At 51.7% G+C, this 13,239-nt stretch overlaps 1 protein-coding gene across 3 annotated transcripts in view; it reads right to left on the reverse strand.

The window, feature by feature from the left end:
- The window catches only part of AXIN2 (axin 2), a 46,097-nt gene that overhangs the window by 20,702 nt on the left and 12,156 nt on the right, over positions 1-13,239 (reverse strand). For 2 of the 3 annotated variants that reach the window (XM_069032302.1, XM_069032300.1), the window contains exons 1-2: positions 4,043-4,089; positions 2,089-3,019 (exon numbers count right to left, since the gene is read on the reverse strand). In XM_069032302.1, the coding sequence (XP_068888403.1) occupies positions 2,089-2,912 (824 nt within the window). In that variant the 5' untranslated portion in view covers positions 2,913-3,019; positions 4,043-4,089. Of the gene's footprint in view, positions 1-2,088; positions 3,020-4,042; positions 4,090-13,239 lie in introns of those variants that run through there. The other variant, XM_069032301.1, reaches the window with a different exon arrangement.

Consider the following 13,239-nt stretch of genomic DNA (forward strand, 5'->3'; position numbering starts at 1 on the left):
GAGGGAGGTGTGGTTTGGCCACTCACCAGGAAAGACTTTGTGCAAGCTTCAGTTCCAATCCTAGCCGCGATCCTAAATGCTGAGTGATGAGAGATAACCCATCCATATGCTCATCAGCTTCGAGCACATGCACGCACAAGTGGCTTCACAAACGGGAGGAACTGAGCAGCATCTCAGCTTGACCTCCCCTCTCTTTGCATTGAGATCTCTTGGCCCCATGGAGAGCAAAAGCTCCTGGAAATTCAACAGAAGGTGATCAAAGCAAAACGCACTACCTAATGTCCTAGGAGGGTAGATCTGACATGTGAGGAGAAAGCTGCATTAATCCCTGGACAAAAAAAGAAAAGAAAGGGGGGGAAAAAAAAAAAAGAAAAGGAAAAAAAGCCCAGCACTAATCAGGCAAGCAGCCACGGCACTGCAAGAGCTCTCCTGGACAAGGCACATGTGGGTTTAGCAGGGCCTGCAGCTCTGGTAGAACATACAGCCAAGCCCTTCCAGCTCTGAATCCCAACAAAGGCTCAGAGATAAAAGCATCAAACATCCCCCTCCTGGAAAGCCAGCGAAGGGCAGCAGTTCAAACCAAGTTCTGGAGAACAGCAGATGCTCAGGCAGCAACACTCAGGCACGAGATGAGGATCCCAAAGCCCAAGCCCTCCACAGACCAGCTGCCAGCGCTGCCCCCCCGCAGCCCCCGGCAGGAGGGGTCCAGAGGCCACGCCGGGATGGAGCTCATCCCTTCTGTCCCCACGCCCAGCACCTCATCCCTCCCTGCTGGCAGGACAGCCTCCAGCACAGGGAGAGGGCCAAAGAGGGCTCTGGCTCCGGAGCACCCTCCCGGGCAGGGGGGACCCTGCCAGCACCCCACGGCACCAGGAAGCCCGGCACAGCTGGAAGCTCTCCGGGGGCAGGAGAGGAGCGCTCCAGCAAAGCCTCCCCGGGAGAAGCCCGATGCCCTTTGATGTCCATGAATCACAGACACACTCTCAAAATTCCTGTAAACGAGATGTCAAACACTCACCATACCAACCCCCAGGCTCCCGGGCCGGCGGAGGAGAGCACACATCTGCAGCAGAGCCCTCTCCTCTCAGCCCTGATTCAACAATCCACATTTATGGCAAGGGTGGGGAGAGGAAAGAATACATTTTCAGAGGATTATACAACTCATCATTTGCTCATCAGAGTCTCTCCTTCCCATCCCCCACTGCACTTTGAGATGGCTCTTACTCTCCTCACCCTCACACTGCTGTGCCATCAACATGTCCAACAAAAGAGAAGGCTCCGGCAATGCAGATGCACCCCAGGACCAGGGCACAAGGACAACCTGTCACCACACAACGTCCCCACATCCCTGTCGGCACCACCGCCTCTTAAGGAGTTTAACTCTGAGCTCATGGCCAACATGAGAGCACCAAAGACCTACCAAACATCTGTTTGTTACTCCACACCTGGAATGCCTCTACCACCTTAAACACTCAAATTTTAAGTATCCTCCTGTATGCACTGGCTCAAAGCCACCCTAGATGGCTCTGACATGACACCAACACCCCATGCGATGGAGAGGCTGCACATCACACACACACAGAGTCAAAATAAAGGCAGATTCTGCCCAAGTTGCAGAGTTTGATGCAGTCAGTGCACACATTTCCTCTTCCACGACCGCACAATTGCTTCCCACATAACCAACAGCGTTAAACACCGGCTGATGGTGGAGCTGGGGAACTGGTAGGTTACATTATTCATGTGTCTCTATGATCCACTCCACTACTGCTCTTAATAGGTTTGAAAGTTGAACCAATAATTAACGTATGTCCGGAGGACATAGCTGCTATGAAGTTTTTGATCTATAAAAGAACTGAAAGAGCCAATAGGGCTTCAGAGCACAGGATCTTGTTTTCCTCTGTAGAGGGGGGAAAACCCCACACTCAGACAACACCCCACAAATTCCAGTGTTTGGAGGTGTGGAGAAGCAGCTGTGCTCCCAGCCCTTCAGAAAGCCCAGCCTCCCCTCGACTCCCATCCCAACAACCTTCTGAAATACACTCTCAAAGTCTTTAAAAGTTAAAGCACAATTTCCAGGGGTTCCCTTACCTGTATCCGTTCTCAATCGTTTCCGTGGCTCTGACATTCGCTGTAACCCTCAACATCTTGCTGGATAGTCCAACTACTGAAGGCAAGATTTTGTTTTTAAAGTCTGCACAGCTCCATTCCTCTTCTTCATTCAAGGTCGGGAGATAGCCACAGACAACTTTTAAGCTCCCCAGTCCATTGCTGTTCATGTAAGCAGGATTCTCTCCTCCACTCCGTACATATTCGAGGTATATATCAGAAGTTAAAAACATCTGGTAAGCATTTTCCTCCATCACAGTCTGAATCTCAGTCTGTGCCTGATCAAACATGATGGAATCTATCTGCTGCTTCTTGATGCTGTCCCTTATGTAGGTCTTGGTAGCAGGTTTGAGCTGCTTGGAGACGATGCTGTTGTTCTCGATGTACCTTTTGTAAATAGCTTTGGCTACTCGTAAAGTTTTGGTATCCTTAAGGTCCATCTGCCTGAAGCCATTGCAGGCAAACCAGAAGTCTAAGGTATCCACACATTTTTCCCTTTCCAGAAAGGTCCGAAAAAGATAGGCACCATCTTGATCTCCCAACAGGGAATGCAAGGATTTGGTCCATCTGGCTAGAGGGGAGTCTGGGGACGCGCTGCCCTCCGGCTCCCCGAGTCCGTTCTCATTCCTCCGCGGGGCAGGAGGCACCGGCATGGCCTTGAAGCTTTGGCTTTTGGGGAGAAACGAGCTGGCGAGTTGCAGGCATGGTGCTTCTCCTTCCTCCCCCGGGACAGGGGGTCGGGGGGCGTCTTCCCTGAAGCTGCTGCTGGGGTCTGGGAGGTGGGCGAGGACCACGGCGCTGCTCATGGCTCCGGAGTTCGCTGGGGAGAGGGGCTCCCAGTTGCTTCAGGAGCTGCCTTGCGCCTCTGCCTGCCTCTGCCTGGAGTCAGCAGGGGATCCTCGGAGCCTCCTCTCTGCAAAGGGGAAAAAAAAAAGGGGGGGGGGGGAGAAAAAAGGAGTATTGATCTAATCAAAACCAGATCCTCCCAACATCAAAGACAAAAAGTAAACAGGCTTTTCAACTCCTCACAGTCACACAAAAAAAAAAAAAAAAAGAAAAAGAAAAAGAGAAAAAAAAAAAGGAAGAAAGAAAAGGAGAGAGGGAGGCAGGGCAGAGGGAGCGCGGCTCTATCGCCAGCCCGATCGCGACTATCAGATCCGCTCCGCTGAACTCCCGGCGCACTTTTAGCGGGGCCGGGGCTGGCGCGGGGGTGTCCGCCCCGGCATCTGGTTTCCATTTGCCCCTCACCCCAGCCCCGCTCCCCCCGCGCCCCCTCCGCCCCGCGCTGCCGGACACGCGTGTGTCCCGTGTGTCCCCCCTCCGCGAGGAGCGATTCTGGGGCGCTTCTCTGCGGGAATCAGGCTGGAGCAGAGACCCCCCCCCTTCCAAAAAAGCACCCCCGGGGGTGGGTTAAGGCGAGGCGGCCGTACCTGGGCGCTGCGGGGCATCCCGGGGCCCCCGCATCCCCCCTGGAGCCGGGGACATCAACCCCGGCTCTGGAAAAGGGGGCAATAAATGGGAAAGGGGAGGGTCGGAGGGGGGCAGCCCCCAGCCCGGGGCTTCTCGGCGTGAATAATAATAATAATAATAATAATAATAATAATAATAATAATAATAATAATAATAATAATAATAATAATAATAAACCTGCTCCAGAAATGGCGACGGGCTGGGAAGAGGGAGGTCGGAGCGGGAGCGGGGGGGGAGGAAAGGGGGGGAAAAAAGTCCGGAGTGACTTGGAGCCTCCGAGCCGCGAGCAACAGCCGAGCCCGGGCGGGCAAGGGCAGCGCGGAGGCTCCGCGCCCGCGGAGGGCGGCAGCGCGGGCACCCCCCAAAAAATATCAAAAAAATTTAAAGAAAATAATTGAAATTAGGAGAAAAATCCGTATCTAAAGCAGAAGAAGCGGCAGCCGCCGCCCCCGAAGTTGCCACTCACCGCCGAGCCGGAGCTCGCTGCGCGCCCGCGGCCCCGCCGCTCCCCGCCGCCGGCAGCGCGCAGGCTGCACCCGCTCCCCCCGCCGGCCTTCCTCCTCCTCCTCCTCCTCCTCCTCCTCCTCCTCCTCCTCTCCTCCCCGGCGGTGCAACCGCATCGGAGAGCATCGGGAAAGAGGAGGGTAAAGGCGGGGGGGGGGGGGCTGCGAGGGAAGGAGCCCACTGCGATCCGCGCCTCCCTCCTCTCCCTCCCTCCCTGGTTATTTATTTTATTTATTTTAAATACAAAAGCGCAGGTCCCGCCCCCCCCCTCCCTCCGCCCCCCGCCCCGGGCTCCCCCCGCAGCATCAAAGCGCAGCCCGGCGGAGCGGTCCTGCAAGGGCGGTAGCGCACTAAAAAAAAAAAAAAAAAAAAAAAAAAAGAGAAGAAAAAAAAAAGAAAAGAGGCCGAAAACAGCCCCCAAAGAATTTTTGAAATTAAAAAGGGAAAGAGGGAGAAGCCGGGGGAGCACCTCCTGCCCCTCCCGATGCTCCCACCCCCGGGGCATCCCCGGTGCGAGGCGTGCGCGGGGGCGGCTTCAGCGCGGGCGGGGGCGGGGGGGTGGGTGCATAGATCAGCGCTCGTGAGGAAAATTACATTATTATATTTTTTGGGGCAGGATTTATTTTTTGCGCCCTTCTCGCGGCATCCCGCGGCGGCTACAGAGTTGCCAGGACCTTATCAAAGGGAAGCGATCGCAGCCGCCGCTCCGCCGCCTTAAAGGCGCAGGCGCCCTTTTTTCTGCGCCGCCCCGCGCAGTCCCCGCGCATCCTCCGCGCATCCCCCGCACCCCTCCAGGCATCCCCCCGTCCCCTTCCCCAGCCCACCGCAGCGTTGCGGGGCGGGGGCTTCTCCCCGGCATTAAAAACTTTGCGAAAAGTTTTCACGTCGAGGAGAAAACGGGGCGGGTCCCCATATTATTATAATATATATATATATAATCCGAGGGCCTGTTTTCGCTCTTCAGGCTAATTAAACAATCCCTGATTGCAATAGAAGTGACAAAACAGCTGAAGCCCGGCCGCAGTTGTGTTCCCATCTCCCGCCCCAGCTGTTAAATATTAACCAGGCACGGAATGGAGGGTTTGGAACTTCATATGAAAGGTTTTAATTAGGGGTTGGCCCCCAAACCTGCCCTCCAGATCCAAGGATCCTCCTGCCCTCCTTCTCCTCAGCCTGCTCCGAGGCTGAACCCGGGGGCTCCACAGTTCCCCCACCGGGAGCTGCTCCTCTGTCCAGAGCCCACCTTGGTCCAGCTGGCAGAGCTGATGGAGCCCAGCTTGGCTTGATTTTTATCATTATTATAGAATCACAGACTGGTCTGGGTTTGCAGGGACTTTAAATCTCATCCCATTCCACCCCCTGCCATGGGCAGGGACAACTCCCACTGTCCCAGGTTGCTCCAAGCTCCATCCAACCTGGCCCTGGGCACTGCTAGGGATCCAGGGGCAGCCACAGCTTCTCTGGGCACCCTGTGCCAGGGCCTCCCCAGCCTCACAGGGAAGAATTTCTTCCTAACAATCAAAGTAACTCTGCCCTCTGTCAGTGTGCAGCCACTGCCCCTCATCCTGTCACTCCAGGCAGGGCAGTGGCAAAGCCTTTGGAGCCTTTGGCAAAAGAAGCGGCACCTTCCACGTTTGCTGTGCCTGAACATCATTAGGGCACCTCCTGGGAAATGCAAACGCACAGTGCAGCCCCTCGATGGACCAGCCCTTGTCCCCAGGCCGTGGGGTCACACACTGTCCTGTCCCCACCTCTGGGGCACACTCCAGAGCCCGTTCCAGCCAGCAAAAATACCCAGAGCCCCAGGGACCGCAGCCCAGAGGACCCTGCTCCCAGCACCACACTGGTCCCAGCACCTCACCCTCTCCCTCCTGTCCTGCAAAGGCAAATCCCAAGGGAATGACAGGGAACATGGGACAACAGCAGCGGGCACCCCGGGGATACTCTATTGCTGATCCCAGGGACTTAACCTGATCCTAAATGTGCATTCAGAAACAGGATCCTGGGCACAGACCTGTCCCTCTCCCTTCCCACCCTTCTCTGTATGAGCTGTTGGAAGAGCTGTTGGTTTGCACCATCCCTAAACCCAGAGCTTGGATTCACCCCACGGCACAGAGCTCCTGTTTCCCCAGCTCCAGGCCCTGCTCAACCCCCTCTGCACCAGAACACAAAGCAAACACCCCAAGAGGCTGTGTCATGGTGGCCCTGGACGTGATGTCCTTTGAAGCCAACAATTTTGTCACCCATCCAATGGCTGAATCCATCTGGGAGCCTCACAGAGCAGCACAGAGCTGACCATGCCTGGACTGGGCAACCTGGGCTAACAATGAAATAACACATGGGTGAATTTGTTGTTGCTGCCCAATTACACATTTTCCAGGCCTGGGAATGGCCACCACTGGGCATGGAAAGCAAATGTCCTGCCCAACCCACGAGCTGAATGGTAAAAGCCCTTTCTAGGCACAACGAGCAGTTATGAAGTATTAGAATTATTAATATTTTTGCTGCTCATAATGCCAAATATCGATGTGCCACTATGCCAGATGCTACTGAGCCCTACAAAGTGGTTCTTTCCTGGACTAATGAACAGCCTGTGTCCCTCTGGGCTCCTTGGGACAGTGACAGTGGTGTCACCTCCAGTCCAGGACCTCCAACCACCAGAAGGGACAACCTCTTTCTCCTTACGCCTTTCTTTGAAACAATGTCAGACAAAAACCTCTCCGAGTCCCATTTACTGCTACAGCACAGAAAATTAAGCCATTATAATGGAGGCTGAAAACCTCAGACTCGTTTCCTTTGGAAGAAAATCTCATTAAGTCTCATTCATCCTATTTCATAAAAATGTCATTTAACCAACAGGTTCTCTCCAAATCCCGTTGTGCAATAACACCACCCTGCTCCGATGCCCTGGGAGAGCAACCCAGAAACTCAGACAGGGACTTAATTTACCAAATTACTGGGGATTGCACGTGCAGAAGAGGAGCCCACCCAAACACCTGCCTAACTCAGCATCCTCTTTATGCCAGCCACCAGAAGGGGACACTTAGGGAACAAAACAAGGGGAGGGCGAGCCCCTGGGGCCGTGGCTTTGTATGGAGGTGCCCACGGAGCAGCTTGTCCTGCCCAGAGCGGCGGTGGCCCCGTTCATGTGCTGCATGTCCAGTCAGACAGTCTATTTTCTCCTCCTGCCAACAGGGAAGAGTCACGTAGTGCCTGGGATTTGAAAGTAATCCGATGAACTAGGCAGGCGGTGGCAGGTACAGGAAGGTCTTCCAGAGTTTTCTTCATCTTTATCAGCTTCTGGAAGTCCTTGTTCACAGATCTACAGGGAATCTCTGTGTTCAGGTAGCAGCTGCAGTCATCAAGAAAGCAGAGGATCTTTGAATTTCCTTCTGATTTTCCAGTCTAAACTTGAATCTGAATTCCCAGGTTGAACAGAGGGAAAATTAACTATTTATATTTTATTTGTTAGCCCTTCTGCATCTGAGATAAAAACTCAGTTAAATGAGGGAGAAAACGACTGCAAAAAGCTGTTTAAAGCAGTGTCCTCCAGCCGTGCTCAGCCCTCCTGGTGCCCAGCAAAGGCCAGAGACAGCCTGTCCCCTCCTCTCTGGCTGCTGCTGTGTGTCATGTTCACAGGCAGCAAAGAAGCTTGAAGTCAGATTGTGGCACCAAAAAGGAATAATTTTAGATTAAAAGAATCAGTTCACAGTGAAGCCACACAATAAAGAGAAATTAATTTTTTTTTCTGCAAGCTTTTTTTAGAGCAGGTAGTAAAAAAAAAAAAAAGCGGGAAATAAAAAGGCGGAGGGTTTTTAAGGCCTGGTGTGCTCTGGGAGCATTGCAGATGTGCCAGCCCACACTCCCTGGGCTCATCCTGACTGCACCCAGCTAGCCTGGCTCCTGGCTGCCCACAAGGCAGGTGCTTTGCTCCAAAAGAGATGGCTCCAGGTTGTTGTCTTCCTGCAGAACACCAGGTCAGACACCAGCAGTGTGAAGGCTCTGAGGGCTGCACCAGGGCTGTTCTGTTGGCCCCTGTAAGGGCTTTGTGGAGGTGACAGGTGACCAGGAGCTCAATCAACTCAAATCCAGCAGCCCCAGTACATCATAGCAACATCCACATGGTGCTTGTCAGGAGCCACAAATCCTAAACCAGGGGGCAAAGTCAGAGCCCTTCCCTGTGCAGAGGGACACACTGTGGGCCAGGGCACTGCCTTCCTCATGGAGAGCCTCAAAAACCTGAGAGATGCCACCACAGCCTGTCCAGCCCCCACCATCAGGCCAGAGCATGGTGCTGCTGCTGCTGCCTGATGCTGACTCTGCTGATGCACCTCGAAAGTGCTTCCTCTGCTAAAACCATGGTAGGATCACAGAATCACAGAATCCCAGACTGGTTTGGGTTGGAAGGGACCTTAAAACTCATCCTGTTCCATGCCCCTGCCATACGCAGGGACACCTTCCACTAGACCAGACTGCTCCAAGCCATGTCCAACATGGCCTTGGACACTTCCAGGGGATCACAAGGACACTGATGGAAATCACAGAGGAAACACGAAACAAGGATGCTGAGCTCCCTCCTCTCCCTGCACACCCCTCACCAGCCCCCACTGGGGGTCAAATCCCCTCCAAGACCCCCTCAACCCCTCCCCTCCCTGCTCCCCACTCCATCCCTGTGCCTGCCCTTCCCTGGCCAAGCATGGAGAGGGCAAAGCCCTATTTACTCTTCCCACCTTGGTAATTTAGACCCCGAGACAGAGTGGGCCAGGGGCTCAGGGTCTAAAAATCATTTTCCCAGCAGGAAAACTCCCCTGTGATAGGCACAGCCCAGGGGGGACCCACAGAGGGCAGGATCCAGCCCCACGAGTGTGGCTGACGTCACCCTCTGTCACTGCACTCGCACTGGTGGTCACATTGATAACGAGATCAAAGGCTTGAGACTATTTCAACAGAAGTGCTGGGAACAGTCTTGATCAAAATAAGAGGAAGGCCCTGTATACAGAAGACATGAGAGGTTTGCAACCCACATGTGAACCTTTGAAGTTATTCTCCTTTTTTTTTTCTTTTTAATAAACTAGTTTAACATCATTAGCTTAAGAGGTATGAACCCGACAGGCTGTGTAATCGCCCAATACACTGCAGGCACAGGGCATTATCCACACACAGACATGCTTTTCCAGTGGGGGAAAAAAAGCACTGCCAGAGTCACTCACAAATAAGACAAGAAAACACACAATTAGATTTATGGGATTTGAAGTTCATTTCATAAACCGACACACTTTTGTTACCGAGTATCACCAGATAAGTCCGATACATTTTCTCTCCTATAATCCTTTTACCATTTCCATTCCCCCCTACAGACTCTTTTCCTTGATGTTTTGTTCAGTGCACTCCCTGCTATCTGCACACGCTTGCCCAGATTTTTTAGACTTGAAAGGGGCACGGTATCAGCATTAACCATTCCAGGAGAGCTGATAAAACACACACGAGCGCTTTGCTATCCATTAACATTTCTGAACTCCTTCCATCACCTGCACAGAATCGTGATTGAAGAGAGGGTGGGGGCAAAAGAGGTAAATGAGGATATTTACGACCAACTTCCCATAACTTATTTTTTCCACAACCCCTTCCTCACCATGCCCAAATGAGACATCGCTTTCTCTGCCACCTTCCTGTTTGAGTAACAAGGATACCAGGGCTGCAAGATTCCCCATCCCTGGAAATGTGCAGGGCCAGGTTGAAGGGGGCTGGGAGCAGCCTGGTCTAGTGGAAGGCACATGGCTCTTGAAGGTAGCATTTAAATCCTATTGAATTTTTTAGTCAAATATGGATATTTTGGATGGAAAATTGAGCACTGCCGTGGCTTCCAGGGATGTACCCGTGATGCCATGGCAGAACAATGAGTGTGGTTCTCTTGCCAGGTCAGTGATGGCTCCTTAAAGTCCTGTTCAGGGCCATATTCCTCCTTTTCCCCCATCTACTCACTGCTTCTGCTAAACAATGGTGATTCTGGGCTTCATTAGTGCACAGTGCCAAGGAGAAGCTGGACCTGAGGTGGTTTAAAGCCCAGTTCCTCCACGCTCTAATGCTGTGAGTGCTTATGAAGTGACGTTTAGACACTCCACCAGGCAAGCAACCAGCTCTACACAACAACTGCTTGTGAGCGTCCATCACCCCGAGTGGGACAAACCACACAGGGGGACAAACCCCTCCCAGAGGTTTTGCTAAAATCATCTACAGACACTGTGTCTGTGGCAGCCTGGAGCTTTATCTGCCAAACAGGCTCAGATTTAAGGACTTCCCTTCTAATCTAAGGCGGCTCAGATCCACCTACACGTGCCCTCCTCCTTCCCACCCTGCACTCCCACATCGCCCTTCTCGGGCACGTGAAGTGCAGCAGGAGGAACGTGGGGAGGTGACAGGAGCATCAGTGCCAGCAAGGCCTGAAGGAGATTCCATTCTATTTTTTCATGGAAACAGGAACATTTTTTCCAGGCATGCTCAGGGAAGCCCTACTCCTGCGTGCACAGAGGGGTGCCCTGGCTCTGGATGCTCCTGGAGGAGAACACGACTTGGGGCCGATGGTATCTTGGCCTGACTGCAGAGGAAGGGAAATATATGATGTGTTACCAGCCTGAACTGATGTGATTTGATTCTGCAATTTAATCTGGTTTGTTTTCTGGCTGGCTCCTATGGCTGTGTAAAAATGGCTCCTTGAAAACCCAGCTAAGTATGAAGCGCACTCCCTGCAAATCTCGGTGAGGGAAGGAAATCCAAATGTTTTGAGTTTAACTATTAAACATAGTTTCCAGCTAGTGTGCTCAGAATTTGAAATTAAACAAATGAAAGAAACATGTTTCAATGGTTTTATGTAGGCAATAATGTCATTAACAGGAAATAAAGAAATTGGGCTTTGCAGCTGCAGCATGAAGTTTAACCCTTCCTGTGCAGCTCGGTGCTTGCTGGGCTGCCACAGTCCACTCCCACCCCTGCCTGCTACTGGGGAGCAAAAAACCTTTTTCCCAAAAAAACCTTCCTGGACCTGAATATCCTGATCCACACAGCCCTTAAAGCAGGATGGTAATGGAAAAAGCAGGAGGAGAGACAACGGTTAGGAGAGAACAGGCTTTCCTGACTAGTGGAAAACTTTCAGATCATAAAGTCAAATAAAACTTTTCACTTCCAGGGGTAAAAAGAAAAACCCAAGCCCTTTGTGCACGGTTATTTTTAGGTGTGCTGTCGAAGTTGAGTACCCTAAAATTATACCTGCTTTGGTTTGTTTCTGCCTGTCCATTCAATTCTCAGAATTAAGGACATTGAAGGGTGTGAGATTCCAGCCCCTGTGGTGCTGTCAGGAGCTGGGTGATGCCTCTCACAAGCTGGACCAGTCCTGAGGCCACAAAAGAAACATTAATTTTCTTAAGGATGCCTCTATCTCCAGGTGTGAAATGCAGGCTGGGGAGAGGAGGCTTTGCATGGAGAAAACCTCACCCTCACATCACCAGACCTTCAGGTCACCCCTCCTGAGCACCTGTGTCCAAACCAGCACCAAATTATCGGTGCCATTTCATCTAAAATCACATTGCACTGCTCCCCCTTCTCCCTGGTTATCCACATTTCTTTTTAGTAGATCGTATCTTCCCCTGCCAAAGCCCTATTGATTGTATGAAAAGGTGTTTTCTTCCACTGTGGGAACCTCCACCATAATCCTTAAATAATTAATATTGGCAGCTTTGTTTTCCCTTTTCATTAAAAGGAAGGGAAACCTGGTGAGTGGGAGGTTGGTCTCTCTCCTGACTAGACCCAAAAAGCTGCTTGGACATACATTTCACTAATGATTTTTTTTCTTTTTACTAGAAATCTTCATGCTGGGGGAGAGACCATCAAAATACTATTTTAGTCTTTTCTTCTTTTGCTTTCTAATCCTTTCACAGAAGCCTGGAAATTACCCAGTATCCTTTCTCCCCATAAGAAACTGGGGTGGGGGGGCTGAGAACCTCATATTACTGAAAATCAGGAGAAACTGAAGCGTTATTAGACCACATCCCCATTTCTTCATCCCCAGTCCCAAAACAGCTTCTGGGCTTTTCCCTCTTTTTCCAGCAGGCCTCAAATTAGAACACTCTCTTTTTTTTTTAATATTTGAAAACAAATCTAACTCGAGTCTCCTGTTATCCTGAGAGCACATTCCAGGCCCTTTCACGTCACAGCTGAGAGTTCTCCCCTGTCCCCCCCCCTTTTTGGTAGCATTCACAAGTGTCTGGATAATGATTTCCCCTCTAAGCACTCTATTCCTCCAAGAGCCTTTCCAGCTCATGGGACTGAGGAACAGAGCCCATCCCCAGGAGGGTCCTCTGGCACTGAAGCAGTTCCTACCTTGCTGTTATTACCCTGGAAAAGGCCAGCACACCCCCTCCACGTGTCTAATCAAAGGCCTTCTAATCAAACATGCAGATCAGCTCATTAATGGTGATGCAGTGGGAGCCCCTGACAGGGGATGGTGATGGTGGCAGGAAGTACAGAGGGGAACAGGAGGTTGCTGTCACCTCCTAAGTCCCAGCTGCTGCTTCCTGAGATAAGTTTGGTTTGTAATGGGAACATTTCCACCTGGGGGAAGCCCTAAAAACTCCTAGAAAGCAGGAAAAGTTGAAATCCTGTTGTGGGTAACACAGAGTCAGGTTGGCTACAGGACAACCATGCTGCTGTGGGGTTTCACACCTCCAAAAAACACTGGTTCTGAGGAATTTGCCAGAGATACATTTAGGGTCTATTCACCTCTGTGCATGGAATGGAAATAAGATCTTTCACACAAGCCCCTTGCAAGCTGGAAGGAGAGCACTCCCATCATCTTCATCATGGATGAAGGGGTTTGCTTAGAAATGGAAAATAAACTTTGGAAAGCATGGAAATAACACTTTGACTATGATCCACATCCCATACCTGGCTGTTTAAATTAATTAAGAGCACTGCTGTGATGTGTGTCTCCCACTGAAGCCCATTGGGATGATGATCAGCTCCCTGGAAAATGGGGCACCTCCTGCTCTGGGCTGGCCTGGGGGACGGCACAGGAGGGGCAGCAGCTCCAGTGGAACAAACTGGCCACAGGGGCAGCGATTTCTGAGCACATTTTGTGCAGGTCCAGGTCTGCAAGGGCTTGCCTTG

This window comes from Aphelocoma coerulescens, chromosome 18 (assembly GCF_041296385.1).
Source record: "Aphelocoma coerulescens isolate FSJ_1873_10779 chromosome 18, UR_Acoe_1.0, whole genome shotgun sequence".
In the NCBI taxonomy this organism is placed as follows: Eukaryota; Metazoa; Chordata; class Aves; order Passeriformes; family Corvidae; genus Aphelocoma; species Aphelocoma coerulescens.